This window comes from Telopea speciosissima, chromosome 4 (genome assembly GCF_018873765.1).
Source record: "Telopea speciosissima isolate NSW1024214 ecotype Mountain lineage chromosome 4, Tspe_v1, whole genome shotgun sequence".
Taxonomy (NCBI): Eukaryota; Viridiplantae; Streptophyta; class Magnoliopsida; order Proteales; family Proteaceae; genus Telopea; species Telopea speciosissima.
Window position 1 is genome coordinate 8,481,106 of NC_057919.1, and position 26,056 is coordinate 8,507,161.

At 38.6% G+C, this 26,056-nt stretch overlaps 1 protein-coding gene across 1 annotated transcript; it reads right to left on the reverse strand.

Moving 5' to 3' along the window:
* Positions 1 to 3,465: 3,465 nt before the first annotated feature.
* On the reverse strand, positions 3,466 to 24,725 carry LOC122657328 (ubiquitin domain-containing protein DSK2a-like). Its single transcript, XM_043851996.1, has 8 exons — positions 24,260 to 24,725; positions 6,163 to 6,936; positions 5,434 to 5,648; positions 5,243 to 5,356; positions 4,902 to 4,960; positions 4,647 to 4,675; positions 4,049 to 4,138; positions 3,466 to 3,940 (listed from the first exon to the last, which is right to left on the reverse strand). Exons 1-8 carry the CDS (start codon positions 24,498 to 24,500, stop codon positions 3,792 to 3,794), a joined length of 1,671 nt encoding a protein of 556 aa, XP_043707931.1. The 5' UTR covers positions 24,501 to 24,725; the 3' UTR covers positions 3,466 to 3,791.
* Between the last annotated feature and the right edge of the window lie 1,331 nt (positions 24,726 to 26,056).

The window sequence follows — 26,056 nt, forward strand, 5'->3', positions numbered from 1 at the left end:
TAAAAGGGGAAAAAATTAGTGGTTTCATCTATTTTGAAGCGAGAATAGATTTTGAAAATTTTAAAGCCAACCAAGTAAGGTGTCAAAACCAAAATAAAACCATTTACCAAAACTGAACCGATACGTTTACATCGAATTTGATTTTAAAAATGAGATCGTCTAGTTAAAAGGTTTGGTTTTGATTTAAAAAATAAAACCATTTTAATTAATTATATTTAAAAATTATATATTAAATAAGGGTGTGTACATTTGCCCCTCCAAGATCCTAAAGTAGTGGGAGCTTCATGCAGTGGGTTGTTCTTTTATTAAATAAGGATAAGGATTGACGTTCTCTGTGGGGGAGCGTGGCTCCTACACATGAGGGGACCAATGAGAGTGTTGGCATCATGGGGGTGGGGCGGTCATTTCACCCCCCTTTATGTATGGGCATGGGTGGTACACTTTCCCACAAAGAACTTTTCTCCATTAAATAAATAAAACCATCCTACATTTTTGACATCCTCATGGCCTCATGGCCTCGTTCTCACATTGATGAAATTGCTTATGTTTTTCTCTATAAAAGTAAGTTATTGGTTGCGACATTTTTTAAGTAACTTGTATAACGGTTTAATTTTTGTTTCATTACATGGAACCGTCTACTAAATGATTCGGTTTTGGTTTATATCTCTGACACAATAAACCGAACCGCATCTTTTAACAACCTTACCCATTTAGTTAAATAGTTTGATTTTGGTTCAAAATAGTCTCCCTCCGAAACTTTGTAGCGAGACTTTACCGATTATATTTAGATTTATATATTAAATAAATAACACCCTCCTAAATATTTGTGTGAATCATTTTTTGATGTATTTTTATCCAAGGATTGTTCTTTTCTACCTACTCTCGAGCCCTTGCTATCTCCATTTATACTAGGGAAAATTATATGATTAGCTACTTTTGGGTTTTCATTTATAAAACTGTCCACCCTATGTTTGAGTTAACAAAAGTACAAAACTAAACAAAAACAAGTTTAGTTTTACAAAACTAGACAAAACAGTGACTCTCCTTCCTTCCTCGGTAGTTTCCCTTTGAAAAAATCTCTTTTTTTTTCCTCTGTTACTTGGGGTAGCAGAGAATGGCGGTGGCTGGGACAAGGGTAGGGTTGCAAGGAACGGAGGATGCCTGGGCGAGAAGGCAATGACAGGGTAAAATGTCTAAAAAATTAAGCGTAGGAGGGAGAGACGCTATTTTGTCCAGTTTTGTAGACCTTAACTTATTTTTGTCTATTTTTGTTAACTCAAACATAGGGTGGACAGTTTTGTAAATAAAAACCCAAAAGTAGCTAATCATGTAATTTTCCCTTTATATTATTTGGATTGGATGTGTCGTGTCGAGTCCAAATCAGCTACCCACATTGGAACAGATGGGGACAGATCTGACCCTTCATGGGGCATGGGTCCCACACCCCCATGGAGGGTTCAGATCTGTCCCCACCCGTCCCTATGTAGGGAGCAAATCTGAACTCGTGTCGAGTGCGGATCGGCTAATAAGGTTCTTTTCTGCCAATAAGAACCCAACCCAACTTTGGTAGTTAAAACTATCTCAAAATGGAGCCAAAGCCAACAAAAACCTAACCCAACTTTGATTGTTAAAACTATCTCAAAATGGGATTATGAATTCATCCTTGTGCTTACCTATTCCAATCCCTCAGTGTAAGGCTGATGTTGTGTGAGACCTAGATGTTTACCATAGCTTATGAGCAGGAGAATCAAGTCTTGTAATTTATGATGGAAGCTATATGATATCATCTGGTGAGGCAGGATGGGCTTCACTACTGTTCTTTTAATCTCACTTTGTTGAACCTATATGAACCATGGTTTTGTAGGGAATTCACAAGACTCGGAACTACGAGGGGTATATTAGGGATTGCAAGGAGCAAAAGAGCAATGATGTATGCATGTTCTAGTCTGAACGGATTGTTTTTTCTATAGGTAAAATCTAGACGGATTTTATATATAAACTAATGGAATGTTTCATTTAGTATATCATATGTATAAAGTATAAACTTATGAAATGTTTAATTAAGATTTATATGGTAAAAAAGTCTAGGGAAGAGGTCTCTATTGGATTGAAATCATCTATAGTGTGGACATCTTGCAGGGCACTGCACTGCGAGATTGAGAGTTGAACACGTTGAAGAAACTTCATCCAATGGTGCATACTCGATGCAAAGCAATTTTTTTTTCTCTTTCTTCTCGAGCTCAGCACCATAAGATGTCGCATTATTCATGTGTCGAGCTCTCAGGCCCGCACTACAATGCACCGCAAGATTAGGGCATTGCAGAGGATTTTTTTTCCTCTATGCGAGGGTGTATGAAATTTGGATTGGGCTCCTCTCTTTGGAGAGCATCACCCAATGAGTGCCCAATGAGGCACCCAACGACTGGATTGTGCCGTAAACATCTCGCTGCAAGCTCAGTCAGCTATCAGGATGTGTCCAGCACAGCCAAGCCTTTGGGGACTCATTGGGCATCTGGTGGGTGCCCTCCAAGGAGAGGAGCCAATCAAATTCATGAAATTTCCATCTTTATCAATTAGCCCACCTCTGTCGGATGCAGAGTGCACACTCCTCTACACAACTTTCGCCCAAAATATATTTACTAAGAAGAGAGAAGCCACATATTTTATGAAAAGAGCCTTTTTCAGTATGAGTGAAAATTCTAAAACAAAATCACATTTTGGCCAATAATCCAGATCCGTATTGGGTACCCGCATACTGATATGTATTAGCCAATATCTACGTCGGAGTGCACCAGCAATGCCTCCTGCAACGTTCTGTGGTGACCCTTGACAAATGCAGAGAAGGTCATAGGAAGGACTTGATTTGGCCAAAAAAAATGGAAGAGCTGACGCTTATCTATCTGTAACAGCAAATCTCGGACCGATCAAAAGATAGTCCATAACATCCCATCTCTGTTTCTCCTTCAAGGTTTAACTTTATATATAAATCCAAAACTTATTCAAATTTACAAAGGTACCTCAACATATTTTTGGTTTCACCAGGAAATTTGTTGCCACTCAAAGCATCCTAACCCACAAATTCCCCCACCAAACACACACAGCAAATCTAAACCACGCCCTACAGGACAGAACCCCTCCATCTCTCCATGAAAGCTTACGGTGAACTCAACATGAACCATTACCAGGAAAGAAAACAAAGTATCAATTACAGAGTTCAAAAACCAGTATTTATAGATTTCCAACATCATCAGGTGTGTAGAGTAGATAATACTCTAACTCAGTAGAATGACGGTGCAAATCAGATTCGTAAAAGAACTGCTGGCCATGCATATTTATCAACATACCATGCCTTCCCACTTGAGACCTTTTGAAATAATAAGCACAACCAAGGGGGATTGGAAGAAACGTTCCACAACCAAATTTCAATATTTTTAATAAGCAAAATGGTTATGAGAAGGAAAAGTAATCCGAACAACAGAAAGTTATAATAAATTAGATAATCAATTCACAAGACAAACCTTAAAAGCTTGTATGTACAAAAAACGATCACAGGTCTTCAGATATCTCTCAAAAGGAGGGCAGAAGGGCTAATGGTCCAATAATTCATAGCCTACATCTTTGTTTACGACTCTTTACCAATATATATTTTGAATTACTTATTCATGCCCAAAATGGAATATAGATGAGCCCGCATATGCTGCTGTCTTTAAGAAGACCCTGGTCCAAACTGGCTAATCTTACAGGTCCACATGAGCAAAGCAGACTACATATGAAACAAGAAACATAACAAATTACTGACCCAGGTTCCCCAGGAGTCGCTCCACCGCTGCATGGACATTCCCTGCAGTGGCACTCAATGCACGGATATTCTCTTGAGTGTCGAAGAAACCCATTTCTTGAAGCTGTGTCAGCTGAGTAGCATAAAGTTGTTCTGGTGGCACTACAGAAACAAAAGAATTTAGTCTGAAGGGGTCAATCATGTAAACGGAAATGCAGGGAAAGCTCAACGTACATTAGTTTATGAAAAGAAAATTGGGAGAACTGATACCATCAGATGTGTTGGGCATGCTCAAACTGCCTGCTCCAAGCCCGCCAAACATGTTCATTAACAAGTCCAATCCCATGTTGTTTGGTGTTCCTATAATTGCGAGATCATTTCGACGACAACACCCAGGGACCACAAAGGAACACAAACAAAAACTTGATATTTTGATAATATAAAAATAAATAGATAAATTTTAACTCCTAAGCCACACATTTGAATGGGATACTACCAACACTGCCACGGTACTAGTGTGTTCTCATGTAAACGTAGCTCATGAGGAGCATCTGCTATTAAACCAAGGGACTCAATCTAGGGGGTCAAAGACCAAAATCTAGCTGCTCAGATGGTACAAGAAATATACCTCTCCTATGGGATCAGTGTCTATCTTTACTATTTAATAATTTATGGAAACATATGTGTGCCTTTTGAGCTAAAAGATTTTCCAGGTATATCAATGGATGGACAGTCTCCATTGATGCATGCTCATGAAACTATTCAACAAACTGAGAATTACAAACTACGAGGAAAATATTGAACAATCTCAGACAGCACGATTTTCTACAAGAAAAGTAAAGGTAAATGAGGAATTTCTTCAATATACCTGTGGCCCCACCAGTCTGACCCAGTTCCCTGCCAAAAAAAAAAACACCTCACACCATAAGTAAAACAGGGCAAACTATAGCTGTTGAGAGAGAAAAGGTAAAAATTGCAACTTCAGGTAATCATATGAAAATTGTAACTTCAGTTTGCATCAATTATAATTTTCTGTGAAAGATAGAGAAAAGCAGTTTTCTTCACATGTTCATCATGGGGGTGGGGGGGGGGGGTTAAAAACAAAAGACGTGTGCTAACTTACTGTGCAGATTGTTGACGACCAAGCTGGGATGTAAGTGATTGCTGCAAAGACAAAACTTGCTGCAGGAAATAAAAGGAACAAGTATCAATCTAAAGGACGTATGCAATTCAAGAACCCCAACTGTAAAGCTTCCACTGAGACTGCCACAAAGTACAAACACCATCAATCTAAACTAGCAGTGACTTTGTAAATTCTTAAAATCTGAAAATTTAACACTTAAATGCTAAACCAAGGACACTATGTTAACACTTAAATGTCTAACATACACACACAGGGATTAATGTCTAATGCAACAGCAAAACACAGATTGAACAGATGTTATTCTCTAAAAATGATGCTACCTGCATGGTCTCAGGAGAAGTCAACTGACGAAGAAATTCAGGGTTTTGCATCATTTCTCGTAATTGAGAATTGGAATCAAGCATGCTGCGCAGTTGTGGATTGAGACCAAGAATCTAACAGTTGAGCAACAAGGTTAGAAAAATAAAAAATTTATGCAAACAATATAAGAATACAACATAGTTTTAACTACCTGGTTCATGTACTGAGGATTAGAGAGGAGGCTTTGCATTATTTGCGAAACAGCAGGATTTTGTAAGAATTGATTCATTGAAGAGGCATCCTGCGTGCCAGAGAGCATACGCTCCATCTCTGGGAGACCCAGCCCGCCTAAGCCAGCAATTCCTGGTGCCCTTCCATCCCCAGCAGGAGTCGACCTAGCAGTGGTGTTTGTCTGTGCACTTCCTCCTGCAAGATTAGCATTTAATTAACAAATGAGGGAAGGTTGGGAACTAGATATTAAAAGCACCAAGAATGGAGGCAGTTATTTTAGAGAGTAATAAGGCTAGAAGGTTCAAGTACATCACAAACAAGAGCTATATAAGCATATTTACATTGATTATACACTTTCGTTGCTTTAGTAATAATTCAAATATGGGGAGAACAATCTTAAAAATGGTACATTAGGTTAGTTTGCATGAATACGAAGCAATAGAGGTTTATTTAGTTGTATGCATTCAAACGCTAAATTAGATACCATCTTTATGAGATAAAGGATTCATTAGCTGAAATGTTAAAGGCTGAAAACCCTTTAGCATCAGGAATCATCATTCCTCAAAGAGAGACCCTGGTCCTCTTTTGTAGGATCTGCTATGCCCCCGGCACAGCTTTTTTTTATGTTTCCCTTTCTTCCAATAAATAACTTATTAGCATGGTGAGGATCAAATGAGAAATTTGAAAGTAGGAAAGAACAGACAATTACCACCCGTGCTCCATGGATTGGGAAGTGGGTTTGTATTTGGAGCAGGAGAACCAGTTGTCGTTTCCGAACCAGCGGTTGTAGGGTTGGTTGAGCGGTCTCTGGCCTGGCCGCCACCTTGGTTCCCCAAAAGGGCAGCAAATGGATTTGAGCCTAAATCATTTCCAGTGTCTCCAGCCATGGTAGTAGCATTCAGAAAAGGTTCCTGAACAGTTTCATACATGCGCCTAAGCATGTTGAATCCTTCAGGAGAAGATTCAATGTTGCTCATTGCTCGATCAGTGTTCCGCATCATCTCCCGCATGAGTTCAGGGTTTCTTGCAGCTTCTAATGTCTGTCTAAGAGTGCTAGGATCATTTAGGATGTGGGCAAGGTCCGGATTCCGATCAATGATTTCACGCATTTGAGGATTGCTCATAATCAAGTTGCGCATTAAATCAGGGTTATTCATTAGGTTCTGGATGACAGGCATGTTCATTATTTCCCTCATCATGTTTGGATTCTGAGTCAGTTGTTGCTGCACTTGTTCAAATTCAGGAAGTCCGGTTCCAAATAATCCAGATGCCCCACTGCCACCAAGCCCATTGACACCAAGTCCAGGGAAAAGAGACGCTCCAAGACCACCTCCAAAGCCTGCAGCTTCATTGGAACCAACACCCCTTCCAACACCAGGAGTAGTGTTTGAACCACCTCCAACATTGGCTGTAGCAGTTGTATTGGTAGATGAAGGAGGCGCAAAACCACGAACCAAGTGAACAGTTTGATCTTCCTGCAAGCCTACAACAAGAAGAAAAAAAAATTAGACATCAGCTGATGATTAGATTGTATCATCCTCAATATCAAACCAAAAACAAGAACGAAATAAAATACTCAATATTGAACTGGCACTGGTACGGAGCTGGCACATTAACTGGAAACTCATGAATTCTAGAGGTTTTTTTAACACAACAAACCCACCCACAGTCCCACACCCAGAGAGAGAGAGAGAGAAAGGGGGGGGGGGGGAATTTCATGCCAAGATGCACAAAACACAACAATATTAACTTCCTTACTCTCCAAGTAAGAAGACCAGAAAAAGAAATGTGGTTAGTTTGTTCACAACCTTAAAGCCCAAAGAACCCCTGAATTTGGGAATTTCTGTCTTCAAGAACGAGTTCCAAATGACACAAGGCAGCAAAGTTCTGAAAGATGCAATCCTACGACCACAAGGTCTCAATGGACATGACTCAATGACAAACATCAGATGGCAACTGCAACCAAGCTATGAGGCTACCCCGAATGTTAACATAAAAGGGTTAAAAATTCAATAATGAAGTGCCAACCCCCCAATAGATGGCAAACTGCTAGCAAGTCACTCTTGCAAGAGAACAATCAGTTAGGAATGGAAGTAAAGTCGTCCCCAAAAAAATTATAGTAGTGATGCAGTTGAATGTAGGCTACAGGAATTTATTTCTTTGGGTTATTTTGTAACTTAAAATCTATTTCATTAGAATAAGCTGTTTATCGATTAGGATATTTGAGTCCAATTTATCGTCAAACTCTGCTTTGGATTTCGATAAGGATTAGGAATGGTTTTTCCCCCCTCCCTTAAATATATGCTTGCAATCCATCGATAGATTTAGAGAATGAATGAAGTTCAAGTTTCGTAAGCTGCTGAGAGCTACCGTGTACTGGTATGAGCCTGAGTTCCTCTCTCTTTCCTCTCTTTGACCGATAAAGTTCTTATTTTTCCATACAGGTATTTCTGTTCCTTTCCCCCTCTTCCTCCTTCCATCCAAGGTAAGTTCTTCTTGTTTCTTATATTCTCCTTCTTGCTGTTGTTTCTTTGTCTCCTTGACTAACACTGTTTCAGCGACTCCAAGGACCCCTAAAGAGAGAGTTTGATAAACCTTCTTTCAATCTGAAATTCTTCTGTGAATTGCTACCAGCTAACCTGAGAGGCTGAGATCATAACTGACAGCTACAATACCGTCTGGGAAAACTTCAGAGAATCTCTTCCAAATTTCAGATTGCTGGTCTGGTAGTTTACTAGGTGGGGATTAGTGATCAGTGGTCTAGCAATCTACCCCTGAATTCTCAGCCTGAGTGGATCCTGTAGGTGTGAATTCTTTCACGTGGACGCCAGATCTGTTCTCTGCCTTCCTCATCCAATCGAGGGGAAAAAGAAACCTTCTTTTGATATGACCAAAATAAATTAATATTAAGCCCTAGTTCCTAAAACATATTTCTGTCCTCCTGTCTATTCTAAATTCCATAAAGACCAATCTCTTGAAATTTTATTTACAATTTAATCCTTTTACTTGTTTACTTACTCTTAGAGGTCTTAACTATCTCAGAAATTATGACGCTGCCACTACCATATAACTTGACTTATTTATCATTCTTGTGGGTCCGTAGTGACCCAAAAACAGTATTCTAGGAATCCAAGTTACATCAAGTAGCGATGTAGGAGAGCCATGAGAAACTGTGCATTTAATGTAGAACTAAAATTCCACAACAGTAACCTTAAAAGGATTCAAAATCAACTTAACCACAGCCCAATAAAGTGCTTGACTATGAGAACTAAGAGCTGCAGGCTGCAAAAAAGAGTCGTAGCAGCATAATGACGGCTAAAAATAGGGTCAGGGTTCAGAGAAAATAGGGTAACAGGGGCAAGATGGGTTCTTCACTTGGTGGACAGAAAATACAAGGAACAGAGAACACTTTCTCCAAGGCTAAGTGATGAGGTTTAAATCCACCAAACACTAGTTTTCAGCAAACCAACCACAAGCCAGGATCATAAACAAAAGTAATATACCAGAACCAGATTCAAAGAAAAATCCAATAAAACAGAATCAAATGCTTAGATGTGAATAAGATTTTGAACAAATACGTGGATACAAAATTCCAGCAGGATCAGATTGTCAGATTCTAAGATCTGACAGAGTTCGAGTTCAATAAGTATCTCAAAAGCAGAAATAACAGCAGTATAATTGAGGAAATTAAACCACAGTAGATCAAAGAATCTGATCAGGCTCAAGTATGGTCACTGTAGGATGATACAGCAGAACCACGAACTCTTAGGTTAAGCTAAGGGTGCCAATCTGTTCGGCTCCGGGTATTCGGTTCGGTTTTGATTCGGTCAAAGGGAGTGTTAGTGTGAACTGAAACCGAACCAAGAACTGATTTGGCTCTGAACCTTGGTACTCAAAACGAACCTGCTCGGCTCGGTTTTGGTCCAGTATTCGGTTTCCAGGCAAATGGCTGAGGCATGAAGCTCAGCTTTTTGGCCATGTGATGCAGTACCAAGTGTCCATACCCGAAGGAAGAACAAGAAGAAGAAATAGCCATGAAAGTAGGCTTAGGTTGGGAGCCATAGATTAGTAGGTCTTTTTACTTTCAGTTTTTAAGTTATTTTAAGTTAGCTACACCCTTCTGTGATTTATGAAGGAAGTGTTTAAATCATAGTTCAAGAATTCGCGAGATCTCGCCGAGTTTCTCGGTTTTTGGAAAAGCCGAGGCGATACTGCCTACGAGTCTCAAAAGTGCAATATCTCAGTGAGATCTTGGATCTCGGTTTCGACCCATTTTTTTAACCCACCTACCACTTAAATACCTCACCTAACTCAATAGAACTTGATATATCTTGACGAGATCTCAGATCTCGGGTCCAGATCTCAGGTTGACCCAAAGTTGAGGCTTCGAGTTGGGGGTAAAAAATGCACCAACTCGGCGAGATCTCGACTCGTCTCAGTTTTTCCAAGAGCCGAGTTGGTACCGAGACCCGAGTTTTAGTACCTTGGTTTAAATTGTAATAGGTTTTGGCCTATGGCCTTTATTATAAAAGATTAAATCGTGGGAGGCTCCCCCACAGTTTATGAAGTTTAAAAAAAAAATCGTTTGCTACCTAGTTGCTGCTGCTGCTCTTTGAGAGTGTTCATCCTCGTGGTTCTATCAAGGTGGAAAGGGTAGGTGGATATCCTACAACTCCTTACGCCGTGACGGCTGGGAGGATCTTCTCTGAAGGTGGTTCCATCCTTCTCCAGTGCTCAATCCAGTAAGTTAGTTTAATTTTCTGCAATTATCCTTCTCTTCTAATCCTCTACAGCCTACCCCAATCGATTCCCTTTATTTTTATTTGAATCCCCTCAAAACCCTAGATCTCCTTAACTCCAGCCAACCTTCATCCTTCATTAGATTCAGTCTAAATTCAAACCACAGCTCCCTCTCCACAACCTTTACACTCGACCTTAAGTTCTGTCTCTATTCATCTCTCAAACCCTAAAATCCCCCCCCCCAACTCCATTAAACCCCAAAACCCTAGGATTTTCAGAAACTACACTTCCAGCCCTCAAACCTTGGTCGAGTATTGTTCTCTACTAGTACAGAATTCGATCCAAAGCCCTGCCCTTAAATCCCATTTAAAACCCTAATTTCAACCTAGATTCTAAAACCCAAAACCCGAAACCCTAACCCTAATTTTCTGAAATTCAAATTTTTAGTTAAACATCATCCAAACCTACATTATTAGCTTCTCCTAAACCTGCCCATTAATACTATATAAGATTCATCTCCATATTCCTAAACCTAACCCTAGAAATTGACCTAAAACCCTAATTCTGCCCATTCGAACTAGCAGCCCCCTTTTAGATCCTGTTGCTTGGCCTCTAGTAGGGTCCTTCTCCTATCTAGAGCTACAATACCATGCCTTTTTCACCCCTTCTTCAAGCACAACACTTCAATCAGGCAAGTAGAGAGACAATTTCCAAGTCCTCTGCGAATGGGCTATCACCAGCTTCACTCCCCAACACCAAGCAAATGAAGATTAATAAAGCATATGAAATTGCATGAGAGAAGTGTGAGATATTTGAGTTCAACATTAATAAACCATGTGAAATTATATGAGAAAAGAATGAATAAATAAACCCAATACTAGCAAGAGTTGATGATGGGGAAACCCCCTTCGCCTTCTCCCGTCCATCTCCCAGCAACTAAGTAAGAATACCAGTGGCAAATGGCTGGATGTGCAGGTGATGTTGTTGCTGCAAGCCTGCAACTGGTGCACCAGCAGCAACACAAAGCACTCTTGGGAACATTCCCTCGCCATGGAGCAAAAGCAATGATGCAAGACTAGAACAAGAATAGGTCTAACCCAGGAAGGATCAAATAGGAAACCTCCAGTGAACAAGGAAGAGAACGATGAGATCTCAAATTGGTAACCACAATTGAACAAGAGAAGTAATAAATATAATCCCAGAAATTAGTAACCTGTTGAAGCTGCAAATAGGCTGAATAATCTTTTTCAAAGTAGAATGAATCCCCACTTTATGGAAGAACACGATCAGAACAGAGAGAAAACAGACATCGAACAGTCTTAGGGTTGGGAATCAAGAACCGATGGAAGGGGATGGGAGAAGGGAATGGGTATCTCACCCTAGACCTCTCACGTATCCTATCTCAGGATTTCAACATTGCATAAGCAAACTTTTCTATTATTCAAATTCGTGTAAAATGCCGGCCTGCCTTACAAACTTATATAGAAGAGTCAAAAATAGAATTAGACACTAAAAAGGAAAGGTCTAACCCAATCTTTAACTAATAAGGTATCCTAAATTGACTAGGAAAGTGAAATAATAAAGAAAACAAACTCAAAAGACGACTCTAACTAAACTAATGAGGTAAATCCTGTTTTCCTACTTTCTACCCATATTTTAGGCTTTATTAAATTGGCTAATTACAAAATAAACACATAGAATCAAAGGCCCAATACATACATAACCCGTCCCAAGGCTTATTTCCACTAAAATAAGCCCTCTAAGTGACTTATCTGCATCAAGCAACCAAACCATGGGGAAATGGTAAAGTTTAGTTTCCCAACCACTTTACCATTCCAGTCATTAAACCCACCGACATGTGGGACCAGTTCATACAATTATGAATTATCCCACCCCACTCAACCCTATTCAAATTTCAAATGGAACCATAATAAATAATCAAAATATAAGCTAAAATCCCACATTCCCAATAACTAGGGATTTAACATGAGAAATTCGATTCGATCCAATGGTTCCTAAGATAGAACCGAACTGAATTTAAAACCCAAATTTCTGAAACATAGGGTTTTAAATTTGGTGCAAATTATTCGGTGCGGTTTCGTTTTTCTGAAACATAGGGTTTTAATTTCGGTTCAGTTCCGGTTCCAATTTAACACGCTTAGGTTAATCCAAGGACTGGATTCTGAGATAAAGGGTTCGTTCCTACTGCAGATAGGAATCTTAGAAACCGATGGGAAAATCTGCATTCAGAAATAAAAGAGTAGAGGAATACAAGAAAATAGGGATATGAACAATAAATTCACCACCATCCAGTTATTGCCTCACCACAATAACCTAACTGAATCACCACAGGATCTCAAGAAGCAAAACCTCATAATGAAGTCTAAATCGTGGGCCACTGCCCAACAGCTTCTTTAGTTATAAAACAAAAAGGGATAAGAATCCCACTACAATAATAAAATAAGAATAAAAAACTAAATAGGAAAGCCCGCCTGGTTGGCAATACTATATGGTGAGTCTAAGCACTTAAAACTTTTAAATATAGAGTTCCAATGACTTAAAACAAAGTGTCTAAGCTAATTAAATCACTTAAATAGATAGTGTTCTAATTAGGTGGGACTCTAGCTCAACTAGGAATTGGAATTAACTAAAAACAAACAAATAAAGACCACACAACTATCCCACAATGGGGGTTAGGCTGGTCCACCGAGTTCAGAACTGAGTCAACTCGGATGAGCTACTGGGATAACTGATTAAGTTGCCTCTTTTCCCTCCTTTGGTATTTCTTAGAATACCATTAATCTGCATTACTAGGGTAGATAGTGGATGGTAAAGTTAATATGTTGAAGAAGCTGCTACATAAGTAAACAGAAAGTAGAGCGTAGAAGAAAAGAAGAATAATGCCTAGGATTCCTAGGAAAACGTTTAGGATTTGAAAGAATCTACCTTTAAAGAGGAGAGAGCTAACGTGAGGAATGAGAGAAGCACTTCAGCAAAATTAGCAACAACCAAAATCAAATCAATCCATTAGTCGCAGATCTTTTTTACTAAAACCGAAACATCAATAACAATTATTAATTGACTAGCCATTAGAGCTAGTCACGAAATAGAAATAAAAAAAAATAGGTTAGGCCCAAAGAAAATACATCTGTTACATATTGACTTCAAATTTTTGTTTATGAGATCCAATTGATTCGTGGGGAGTTGAATACTTATTTATGGAAAAATCCCAATGACAATCTCTAGATCTAGAACTTGAGTCCTAAAAACCTAATATTTTTTAAATTAGGACTCCTGGACAGCTAAGAATAATTTCCTAAACTTGAACTCTTGACATGGAATCCACAGCTAACTACTTGATATAAAAAATAAATAAATAACTAAATTTCGTGCACCCCCTACTTCAAAAACCAGACCTATTTTTTAACCTGGACAGCATTATCATGCTTGGGCACTATTCATGGTACTCCTACTGGATTGAAGTGTCATATATTTTGGTGCTGGTAATGATCAGGGAAGTACTCCTGTTAGATTGAAGTGTTTGGGTATTGATATTTGTTGCAAACCAGAATCTGACTTATCAAACCAATAATAGAAGAAGAAGAGAAGAAGAGAGATGCCGCAAGCAAGGGAAGAGCAGCCTGCGATAGATTAGAATAGTTCTATCGCAGGCAGCCTTCTAATTTTATAATGGGAAGTAGTTTTCTGTCCGGGAGTGTGGCCTACGCCAGCACTCCCATGTGTCTATCTCTCTCCTCCTTAAAACAAGGGGGTAAAGGTGTCTTTTCAAATAGGGAGGAGAGAGATAGACTCATGGGAGAGTTGGCATAGGCCACACTCCCGGACAGAGAACTTTCTCCCTTTTATAATATAGAGTTTGACTAATAAAAGGTAAGTTGGTTAAGAGTTTATGAAATTACTCCTAACCCCTTACTTGCTACAAACTTACATACTAGGACTGAAGATATAAATAATAGCAGAAAAACCCAAAAAAACCAGAAGTAAGGTACTGAAGTACCCCTAGTTTCCAGCAGTATTGATTGGTATTGGCACTGCTTTTGGATGCCTTTTTATCCTTATTACTTCTATGGCTCTTGCCAGTTATCACATTAGGATTCTACTTGATGTTTCTACCCATCCACATTTTTACCACATACATTTCCCTAATTTTTAAATTCTGTTGTCTCTCTTCACATACGTATTGGTAGTAGCTGTAAGCAACCAACCATATTGGATGTCTGCAGAGTGCGAGTCCAGCAAGCATGATGATATGGAGGTGTTCTGTGCATGTAACTGCTCTTTAAATTTGGATACTACAATTTGTAAAGAAATCCTTTGATTCCTTGTTTTGTGCGATGGATGGTTTACTCCTGGTATCTAATGGCACCTAAGGGTGTGTGTGTGTGTTTATTTTTATTTATTATTTTTTTTTTTTTTTGGAGGGGGTTGTTACATTCTTGCTATTATTGCTTGATGCTCAGCAAACAATATTGATGATGACTTTCGAATAACTTGCAACAGCTTTTCTACAACTTTTGGTCCGCCAGACGCAAGCTTGGTACTTTCTGGTGATGAAAGTTGTCATTAGATAGCAAGTAACATACTATGAAGTTTTTTTTTTTATCAGTTAAGTCGGTTAGGAGATACATAGGTTCTCTGTTGCAGTGGAAGTGTAGTAGTTACTTGTAACTGGTTTATTGGCCGTGGGCTTAATTAGAACGGCCTTCTATCTCGCAGCAGGGGTGGAAAGCCATGATTCCGAACAAGGACTGCAAAGCAACAAAACTAAAGAAGCATCACCGGAGAACCCAGAATAGGTAATTGGGCAAAAGAGAGGCAGCGAAGTAGAAAACGAAGCTGGAGCATTAGCAGGCGAATCAACTGATCCCCGAATGACTAATCCCTCGCTAGGGAAGATGGGGGATGGCCGCTTGGCCAACTAGAACAAATGCACCCTCCCTGCTAATCAACCTTGCGTTACCTTTTCCTTTGTCCCTGAGGGAGGAGAATGATGGCACCTCCTCACATCAAGTAATTATTACGGAGATGAAGGAGAGGGGTTAGCCGTTTGTTTTGTACTGAGGTTAGGGGCTTTCTCAATTGCATAGTTGTCAAGGCGTCGCCTAAGCATCCAGGCAACTTGGGACGCCCAGACGCGACAACTATGCTCAGTTGTTGCCATAGCTTGCTGCCTATGTTTGCTGCTTTAGCCCAAAGAGAGCTTTCTTGATAGTGCATACCAAGTTAAGATTCCTAGGAGTAGAGAAGCCTGGAGTTGGAGGCTGAATAGAAAATCTTGCAGATCTCTGTAGAGAAAGGCATTAATCATGTCATTAAGGACCACTTTTTGATTGCAGTCGAGGCAAGAATGACATGAATTGTGGTCATTTTAGAAACCGGTAGAAATCTTTCGGAAGTTTCAACTCAATATTTTTGTTTAGCTACTAATGACGCTTTGTATCTCTCTACCGATCCATCTGCTTTATTCTTGATCTTGTAAAACCCCTTTCAGCATTGCTTGTTTCACTGCAGGCAATGAGACTAAGTCTCTCCAGCAAGAATGATTGGAGGCTTCGGCGAATGATTCAGGTTCATGAGAAAATTGAACTGACATGAAGCAAGCTCAATGTTTTGAGGAAAATGATTCACAAGATAAGACACGAATCCTCCAACGGGATAAGAAATTTTAGAGGGCACCTATACGAGCGCCTGAGAGAGGGATACAGAATCTGAGAAAGCCACAGGAAGGGAAACAACCGGGCCAGCTGATCTTCTTGAGTAGTCTGACCCTGGGCTGTTCGTTTCAACCATTCCCGGTTCTCCCAATCCTTGGACAAATGTGCGACTTTCTAGTAGAGGAAAGGTCACACTCGAGAAACTCACGAGAAATGAAGGTTTTTGGGGAGCTGGGAAGAAGGGAAAGAGGCTCATAGTTAAAGGTAGCTTGTCTCCCCCCCCCCCCCGGGTTTCACCATAACTGAAAACCAAGAGCTATTGATGCATCTCCTGTTAATATTTGTAACAATATCAGAAAGTACAAACCTCGTGTAGGGCTAATAGTTTTCATTTCCTATCCCATGGAAAACCTTTTTCGCTCCGCTTAGCCCTTCTAGCCAATTGACAGGATCTTCTGATCAATCCAGAGATCGTTTTGATTCCATTTTTTGGGCTTGATGGGCTTTTAGGGTTACATTGACTGAAGCGCCATAGTTATTAGGTATCAAGTTAGTTGTCTGTAGTAGGTACTTTATATAAGTGACATACAAGAAATTATCAATGACAGGCGATTTTTCTTGCAAGCTTTGTGCTATTGTTGAGTGGGTTCACTAACATAATCTCTTCCTTTCTCCTTTTCTGTCCTATTTTATATCCTAATATTTCTCTCTATTGTTTTTATCATATTGATTCTATTTAGATCTGTAATTTCTTGTTTAGATCAGATCTCATCCTATTATCATTTATTTTAGTTTTCTTCTCTTCTTTTTAAATCAATGGCTGTTATACTCCACTGAAAATCGTTCAGAACACAGCTCAGCTCTTATTTTCTCTCCCATCAAGTTTCCATCGACACCTTCTCTCTCCCATCCAATCCAGCCCTATAAATTTCCCCAATTAACTAAATTTTATCCCAAATCCAATCTGATATTTTAGATAACATTATGTACTACTATTACCCTCTAAAGCTGATCCCTTGGATCTAGGTTCACCCTATATCCTATTTATTACGGCCATCACCGTAGACAAATCTGATCCATTGGATCTCTGCCTACATCACATAACTAACTCTAAGTTAATCAAGTTAGTAAAATGATGCATGAGTTCTCGTTACTATATAAAGTCGGACAAAACAGATAGTGATTGATTCCATTTTCTACTTGGTCCTAATTAGTTCTATAACAACATAAATTTAGCATACATAATGAATTCAATTCATGTTTATGCCTTCTTTTACAGGTATGATACAAGTCACCAGACATTTTAATGCTTAACAGTAAAGCAAGGAAAATGTTGTGTATGTTAACAAGAAGATGAAGGGTCGACCACTAGTTTCCCCAAACATATTAATCAAAAGGAACATGAGTACCCACATTCACCACCAATAATTTCTCCTAGAAATAGCTTCCTAGTGAAAACCATGTCAATCCACAAGACCTCCACACCTAAAAATTCTTCTTTATTGAGGAAAAAGGGAGAATATAAACGTCGCAACATTCTCGTGTATTTCACATGTTCTTTCCTACCTACTGAAATAGAAGTGGAGGGCTGGTAGGGAATAGGAAGATATCTGAGATGAAACTCAGAGTTGCAGGGGGAGAAAAGGGACCACATAGGAAGAAGAAGGGGTGGGGGAGAAGAGTGCACACGCACAGCCATACAGGCTACTCAAACCACAATTCAACTATTCCATTCTATTCAATCTATCACCAACAATGAGGAATTACATCATATATAAATGTACAGAGAAATAAAAGACTCCTAGAAATAAAACTCTCTCTAACTAGGAAACTAATTCAAATAAGGAAACTAGGAAGAATTGGAAGACCAAATATCCTACATAGCTAAGAGCATAAAATAAAATAAGAAGACATTATTTCCCCCCAAATAACATAGATTCCTAAAATCCTACTATATCCAAAAACTCAAACTAGACCGGGTTCATCTAGGTACCCAAACTAGTTAGGATCGGCACAAGGTAGCGCACTTGCATCAATTCCCCCACTGTTAAGAAAAACTTGCCACAAGTTTTGTAAAACGAGAGAATCAACACCATTCGATCAGCATCCACAAATACCGACTTTGATGGGACAATGATCCAGATCATCTGATGATCAACCATCACGATCTTCTGATGGTCGTTAGCAAACGACAACTCTTAGATGGGAATCTGATCGTGGGGTTTCACGAACCGTCAATCAATTCTTTAATTGCAACCTTGACCGGACCGTGTACTTCAGTTTGATCATCGCTTTCGTTGTCCACATTTTCTTCCACATCTAATCTGCCTTCTGAAGATTGTATCATGCTTGACACATTATCATAGAAGGTGTTATTACTTTCGGAAAGCTCCCGACAACCTGTTTTCAAATCACGAACTGTTGTTTGCAATTTACGACAACCTTTATACTGATCAACCTCCATGATACAGTAGGTTTATGATAACAATGGTAAAATTGTAATTTATTGTAACGCAAACTAAAGAGAAGAAAAGAAAGAAGTCTGATGTAACGTATTGGTGGGGAGGGGTAATATGGGAATAATTGGAATAAACGAATAAGTGGGGCAGTAGGATCAAACTTGGAACTAATAAAAAGGAATTAATCAGTATAAAGAGGATAGGGAGGGGTAAATTGGTTAAAAGAAAATATAAGGTAACAATCAGAAGCGAGAGGAGTAGAAAAGGTGTTATCAGGTTAATGACTGCAACTTGGACTCTTGGAGTCTTCTGTGCAATCGAACCAGACGGAGAAACTGAGGCGGCCAGCAGGGACTTCGATTTCAATTAGGAGTGCATGAATGACGGTGGAACTGTGGAAGTGTTCGAGCTCGACTGCAACGAGGAAGCCACTGCAAAAACTTCTGAACCAGGTATGTATTCTTTTTTTTTTTTATTCTGTGTCTCTCGCACTTTCTTCTCTCCTTTTTTTCTTTTGTTTTTACTGGAGGAGTCCTAGGGGAATCGATTGATATTTTCAGAGGAGAAAAAGGACAATAGGAAGGAGGTAGAGAAGAGAAAGGGGATTAGAGGGAGGAAATTAGATCAATGGAAGGGGAGGATGATAGATCCTTCGGCTTTGATACCAAAATTGGTGGAGGATCGGTGGGAAATAGAAAGAAATCTGAGATGAAGCTCAGGTTGCAGGGGGAGAGAAGGGATCACATAGGAAGAATAAAGGGGAAAGAAGAGTGCACACGCACAGCCACACAAACCACAATTCAACTATTCCATTCTATTCAATCTATCTCCAATGATGGGGGATTACATCATATATAAAGAGAAATAAAACACTCCTAAAAATGAGAATAACTCTCTAACAAGGAAACTAATTTAAATAAAGAACAAAGTGAGAAACCAAATATCCTACATAGCTAACAGAATAAAATAAACCAAAAAGACATTATTTTCCCCAAATAACATAGATTCCTAAAATTCTACTAAATCCAAAAACCCAAACTGGACCCGGTTCATCTCCAACTGGGTTCCCAAACGGGTTTGGATCAGTCCAAGGTAGTGCACCTGCATCACATAGGACAGCAAAGGAGAAAATCCTGAAGTCTTAAGTTTTAGATAGAAAATTATGGGTAAAACGGTGCTGATTAAATTCTGTAAAATAAGTTCAAAAAGATCAGCTGCAACGAAATTCCAATTTCCCCAGCAGGCCACGGCAGCATTCAACCTTTGTCAACAAGGGTCAACAATTGGATAGGGCCTAAAGATGTTTATATGAAGACTCCAACAGACCACATCATGCTGAAACTTGAAAGCAGATTGGGACCAATGGACTAGCTGATGCATTAGCATAAGAAATTTCATTTTATTTTATTTATCTTTACGTTATACATGACATGAGAATGTTTTGTAATTATTGCTTGGTGCGGATATTTTATAGTAAATTTTGATCATACTTCAGTTTTGAATTGCTTACATTTCCTTAAATAGAATAGAATGGCAAACTAGAATCAGTAGAATAGCAAACCAGAAACTGCATCGTCAATGCCATTTATTTGAGAAGAGACTTGAGTCTCATATGGGCCCTGTTTGCTTCTCGTAAAATTTTCCACACATGATATTCTACATCTAACTTTTTCAATTTTTTATTTATTATTTAAATTAAAGAACAAGTGGAAAATCCTATTTTACAGGGAAATATTCCTTTTCTTCCATTTTACATGGAAACAAACGAAGCCCAAGTAAAAAGTCAGCTTTTGTTGGCAGTGTGTGGACAGTAGATCAGACAGGATTTAACGAAATAAAATGCAGTTAGGTTATTTTCAAATGGGGTTAAAGTGATTTTGGAAATAAATTATAGTCAGGCAAAGCAGTAACTTGTAGACAAAAATACAGTTGCAATAAATATTTACAAAAAATGGAACTATAATATTTCTCCCAGAACTTCTATCTATATCTGTATAACTAATAAATGTTCACACTTTCTATAGGTAAATCATATATAACACCTATATGTGCTACTAAATACATCAAAAAGACCAAACAAGAATACAGTTAAGAAACTATAGTACCAAAAACAGGACAACAATAAGCCAAACAACCAAAGAAAAACGCCAATGAGACCCATGTCTGGATCCAGATATGCCTCCTAAAGTTCCAGATTATTCCCACAAATAAAAACCACTGAATTTTATTTTTTTTGTGGCAATTTAAGTCATGTGAAGATTCCATTTCATAAGACTTCATTAAAGAAAAAAAGCCTACTAAGATCCAGCAGAATAGACCAAACATATAGAAAGTCTAATCGGGACAAAAGTTTCTTCTTCTTTTAACAAAAAACAGAACGAAAATGCCAGCATTCCTACATTAGCTCCCCGAGCTCTGGGAGTTCCGGCAGTGAGACCTAACTTTATTTCTATGTGAGAAACAGAGGATATCGCGATCGAGGGAGAGAATAGGGTAATCCCATATAACCCAATATGTTCGACAAGTCGCACCATACGTCAACCCAAGCTGCATCTTCCTCTCCAGGACTACGAAAAGGGACTTTTGGAACACCAATAGGCATTAAATGAAAGAAAAGGGGGTTAAGTGTCATACTTCACTATGATGTGGAAACATAACCTCCTCAAAATAATGGTTGCTTATGGCATTTAAGAGGCAAGTGGCAATCTCAGAAAGTGAGCTCCAAAATTAAATTGACCTTTCCTCGGCCATCTCAATGAAGATATTGACCATTACATGTCAGTGTCCATAGACTGTAAAATGGTCAATTCCTCGTTGAGATTGTGTGCCAACGGTCAGTCTCACAGAAAGCAATCCACCAAAATGTAGAAATACTGGCAGAACACACAAGCTCATACACACACACACACACACACACACACACAGATTCTAGTAATAATGACAAAACATTTTTCTGCAATAAAGGTATTATGATAAAGATATGGTCCAAAAAATTAGGGACAATGACAATGATCCTTTAAAGAAGCGGCATTGAGAAAACAAGAATGTGTATCAGAGCAGCCAGAACAAAGCAACAGTCACCCTCCGGCAGAGAATAACACAAACTCCTTTCGGAAGATACCCACCATGTAAATAAACAATTAGCACCTCCCCAATTACCAACCCAAACTAATTTCATTGTGGGAGATTCACAAGATATGAATATATGATAGTAATCAGCATATTATTAGATGGCTGTGAGTTCCTTCCCATTTTTTTAAATTCATAGGACCAAAAAACAGATCCCTGCACTAATCAAAACTCCATCCCCTTATCTTCATGTCTGAGCAACAAAGCTGCAAGTGAGGAGTCAGAGAAATTCTAAAGCTCTCCCCAGTGCCAAATTAGAACAACACATGGTTGAGAAGAAGCAAGAGCCAAAACAGCCAACTTTATTATCTTTGGAAAGGTTAAATGTCGTTCAACATAGAACAGGTAGCTTCTCCTAGAAGAACATATAATACTAGGTTTTCCTTCAAACTTCAGTGGATTCTAAGGGGGTTTCAGGTTGATTCCTGTCCTATTCTATCTTTGCTCTTCTGTTTTATTCTTCTCAGCAACATGTCCGTCTATTCCAACTATTAAGCACCTGTGGCACCCCTGTTCTGTCAAGTTTTTTTCTGATAGCTTGCTGTAATCATAATTCATAACTACGCAGATTTACTTCAAAATTCGGTACTCATATTTGTGGTTATTTGATTTCTGGATTTCTGTTCAATTCTACTGAGTTTGTACTTCTAGAATATTAGAATTAGAGATCCTGCTCTTTTTTTTCCTAGTGCTACTAGGACTTGTCTGTACAATATATTGCAGAACTGTCCTGGTTCAGATTTGCATTCGACCAGAAAAAATTAGAGTTTTCTGATCTTTCTGTCTCAAACTATTAATTTTCTCCCTAAGCTGTTATATTTCTCAGTTCTGGGTGATCCTGCTACTGCGAGTCAATTCCGATTCTCTATTTTGGAACTGTTTTGCATCAGATCTCGCTAAGATTGTTAAGGAACATATAAACTCCCATTAATTACCAGGAAACAATTTCTACACAACCCTCTCTCGTTGTTTGAGACCTCGAAACTTTGTCAAGCTAGATAGAGTAAAGCTACTGAAAAAATTAAATTGTAGAACTAAAACTGGTGTGTGTCAATAATTCTAAGCTGTAGATGTTACCACCACACTCCAAGTCTAGGGGTTGAAGAGCACAAGACAAGTAAGGCAAAAGCTTCACACAAGCACTTGCCAATGTGCTATTCTTTGCACCGAAGTTCAGGCTGGCGGGACATCCATGGAGCCTGAGTGATGGGTAGCTCCTACCATGCATAATCTACTCATTGTTTTGTTATAATATAGGGAATTTCTTTTAGTGCACATGTTCCTAACCTATATTTGATCCATGCATTAGTTTAGGTTTCTTTCTTTACACATTTGACAATTGATAGCCTACAGAAACCCTACCGTGCAACAGGGGCCAATGAAAAATACCACGAAGGTGACGGGCTCAACCAAAAAGTTGATGGGGGCATATAAAATGATTCCACAACGAAGCAAATAATCTTTTTGTCTTCTCCCCTTCAATGCTTCCTCTCTTTCCATCTTTCTGCATTCTGTCCGCTTTTTCCTTCCCCAGCCTCAAGTAATTCATTCCCGGCTGCTGTTTTGATCAAATAACCAAATTCTAAGCCGTATCATTTCAAACAGAGCAGCCTCAACAGGAAGCACTCTTCACTCAAGGGAATGACACCATTATCTTATTTGCATTCACAGATGGTTCAATAGTGGTACTAAGTTGGTTTTCCTTTCATTCTGTTTCTACCATACAACGTCACATATTGACACTTTTTTTTTTGTAATTTAAAATTATTCGTAAATGGTTTAACATTTTCTTTGTTTTTGAAAATGTGGCAATTCAATTCAATCAAGCACGTGCCTCAGCTAAAGGTAAGCACCTCGATCGCACTTTTCACTTTAAAAACACTGCACAAAAAAGAGGAATTACATACGGAACCAAAATATGACCACACAGACAGAAGAGAAATATAGAGATGAAAGATGCAGTTGTAAGGCAGATTATACAAATTGAGGAAATGAAAGATTAGAAGGTCAAAGTCTCCCTTTACAAATCTGGATGCCAAAAAAACTAAAGCCACTACTTTCCAACTATAACAATCAGCCAAGAGAGAGAAAACATCCAATGAAGGGAAGGCACATAATCAAACAGCCTCCTGACTTCCCCGCCCATATCCCATAAACATTTGGCCAGTTGTCGATAAATTTAATGGCTAATTTAAAGATGTACATAAGCTAGCTTCTGACATTGTCTCCATGCCCAACAAGCCTAGAATATTGGGAATGTTTTGAACACCTTGCTCACTAATATTGATAAATCCAATCACATAAAGGGAGTATCACCTTGCTCACTAATATTGATAAGTCCAATCATATGAAGGGAGTATTCTCGTTCTTCACAGTCTACAGGCAACGAATCCTTGTTCTCATCTTCGTTTGTATTGCTTTCAAATTTCTGTAGCTTCCTTTAGACCACCTCAAGTTACAGATGCAAAGAAAAATAACTACGTACGTCCTAGCTCAGACTATGAAAAAATTAAACCTAAATTCTGAGAACATGTAGATTTAGGGCACCGGAGCTTAACAAAATCATGCATGAGCATTCACTGATACAGGGTTTTGAAGTTATAAATAAATGAAGGATCATATCAACAAAATAGGACGGAAATTATCCTGATCAGACTGCCAAAAATACCAGATTCAATGAGATCAAACAAAACCCTAGTCGAATTAAGCAGGACATATATGTAAGGTGGAAAAAAAAAAAATGAGATGAGCAGGTATTAGTTAGGTAGTGCGGATACCCGAAGATACAGAACAATAAACATACCATAGCTTTCTAGGGTTTGATCATCTTTCAGGATGCGACCCTTGAAAATCAATCGCTGCTGCTCTGCTGGAATATCACAATTCTGTGCCAGAACAGTTTTGAATGTTCCAACAGTAGATTCAAGGATAGTCCGTACAGAAAACTTTGAACCGTTCGAACATCGGATATGAACGGTAACACCAGTATCAACGTTCGAATCGTTTGCCTTGCCTGAATCACTATCAACCGATTCACCACCCATGCTAGCCCTCCCCACAACGGGAGGCTTATCACAAAAAAAAAAGGGGGGGGTGTTTAACAAACAAAAAATCGAGAAAAGCGAAAAAATAAAAAACCCTAACTCACGTATAAATATCGAAATCAGATCTACCAATAAGGGAATTGAAGAAGAAGGTGATGAGCTAGGGAAAGACCAACAATAACATAGAACAAATAAGGAACGAAGAAGGATTAGGAATCAGAGAAAGAGTTGAAGGTAAGGGAAGAATATATCTTTGAGGTATAAATGAATTTGTTAGGTTTTTTTCAGTAATTTAGAAAGAGAGAAGATGGATTGAAGGAAAAGAAAGAGAACGGAACAATAGAATCGTAGGTGCCTGATTCCACCTTAAACGGGAAAATTCTTTTTCGGTCTTTATTTGCTTTTTACTATTTTCGCTGGCTTTTATACTCTCAAATAATAGTCTATAGGCGATAGTCTAAATATGTACTGTAAAGTGATTATGATTATATACAATAAGGTCCCTAAAGTTTTATTGAGTTCCATTGTAAGCCCTTTTATTTTTCTCAATTTTCATGGAACATGCTTATCGCAGACCAAGCTTATTTTGGGCCAACCGGAATGTTGGTTCAATTAATTGGATGGACCGGATAAACTGCAAAGGAAGCCAATAGTAATTAACAAAACAAGGTCACCCAATGGCCTAGAATCATGGTTCAAGTAAACGGAATCCGCAATAAAATTGGCCTTTGTCGATTCCGATTTTGATTCAAAAGGAATCAATAGGGAATCAGCCTGAACCCAAGAAATCAAGTAGGCATCAATCAGAATTGGCATCGGCTGATTCCCGATTCCGATTTGATTGAAATTGATACTTTTGATTCGAGTGTAATTGGTAATTCGATTCCAATTTTCTAAACCATTTTTAGGATTTGTTTACAAACCTATTTTTGATTGAATTATTCCATGATTCCAATCCAAGGATTAAGAGATTGACTGTGTGGAATATACACTGCCCACACAACTAAGTATAGTTCTTTCTCCCATAATTCAATTTCAATTTTTTTTTAATTTTGGTGCAAAGACGAGGACAAGATTTTTAAACATATAATTGAAAATCTAACCAATCTTATCCGATTCAAATCAATATACATTGAGACTAATTTCTATATAAAGATTATATTAGATGAACTAGTTGGAATCAAAATCGATTGATCCAAATTAGCCAATAAGATCCCGATTCTTGAAACCTTGGGAGGGGGATCATGTGGTTACTGAAACAATGTTGCATTACAATTTCAAGAATCAGATTGGTTGAATCAACTTATTAGAATAAAAACTGATCATGATCTATTCGATCCAGCCGATTCATGATCCAAAACCCTATAATCAATGAGTTTTCAGATATAAGGGCTGATTTTAGGGGATTTTGAGACTACACTGTTTCGAAACTTGGATTAAAATTCTCTACAGTGCAGGCATCTGGTGGTGAATTACAATGCGGCATTGAGAGCTTGACACGTGAAGAAGCTTCATCCATCGGTGTGAACTAGATGTAAAGCAGTTTTTATTTTTTC

Coding starts and splice junctions, on each gene's coding strand:
- LOC122657328 (XM_043851996.1), bottom strand. CDS start 24,500: ATGGGTGGTGAATCGGTTGATAGTGATTCAGGCAAGGCAAACGATTCG. Junction 5,649..6,162: donor CAATCCATGGAGCACGGGTG/GTAATTGTCTGT, acceptor CTAATCTTGCAG/GAGGAAGTGCACAGACAAAC. Junction 4,961..5,242: donor CTTCTCCTGAGACCATGCAG/GTAGCATCATTT, acceptor TATTTCCTGCAG/CAAGTTTTGTCTTTGCAGCA.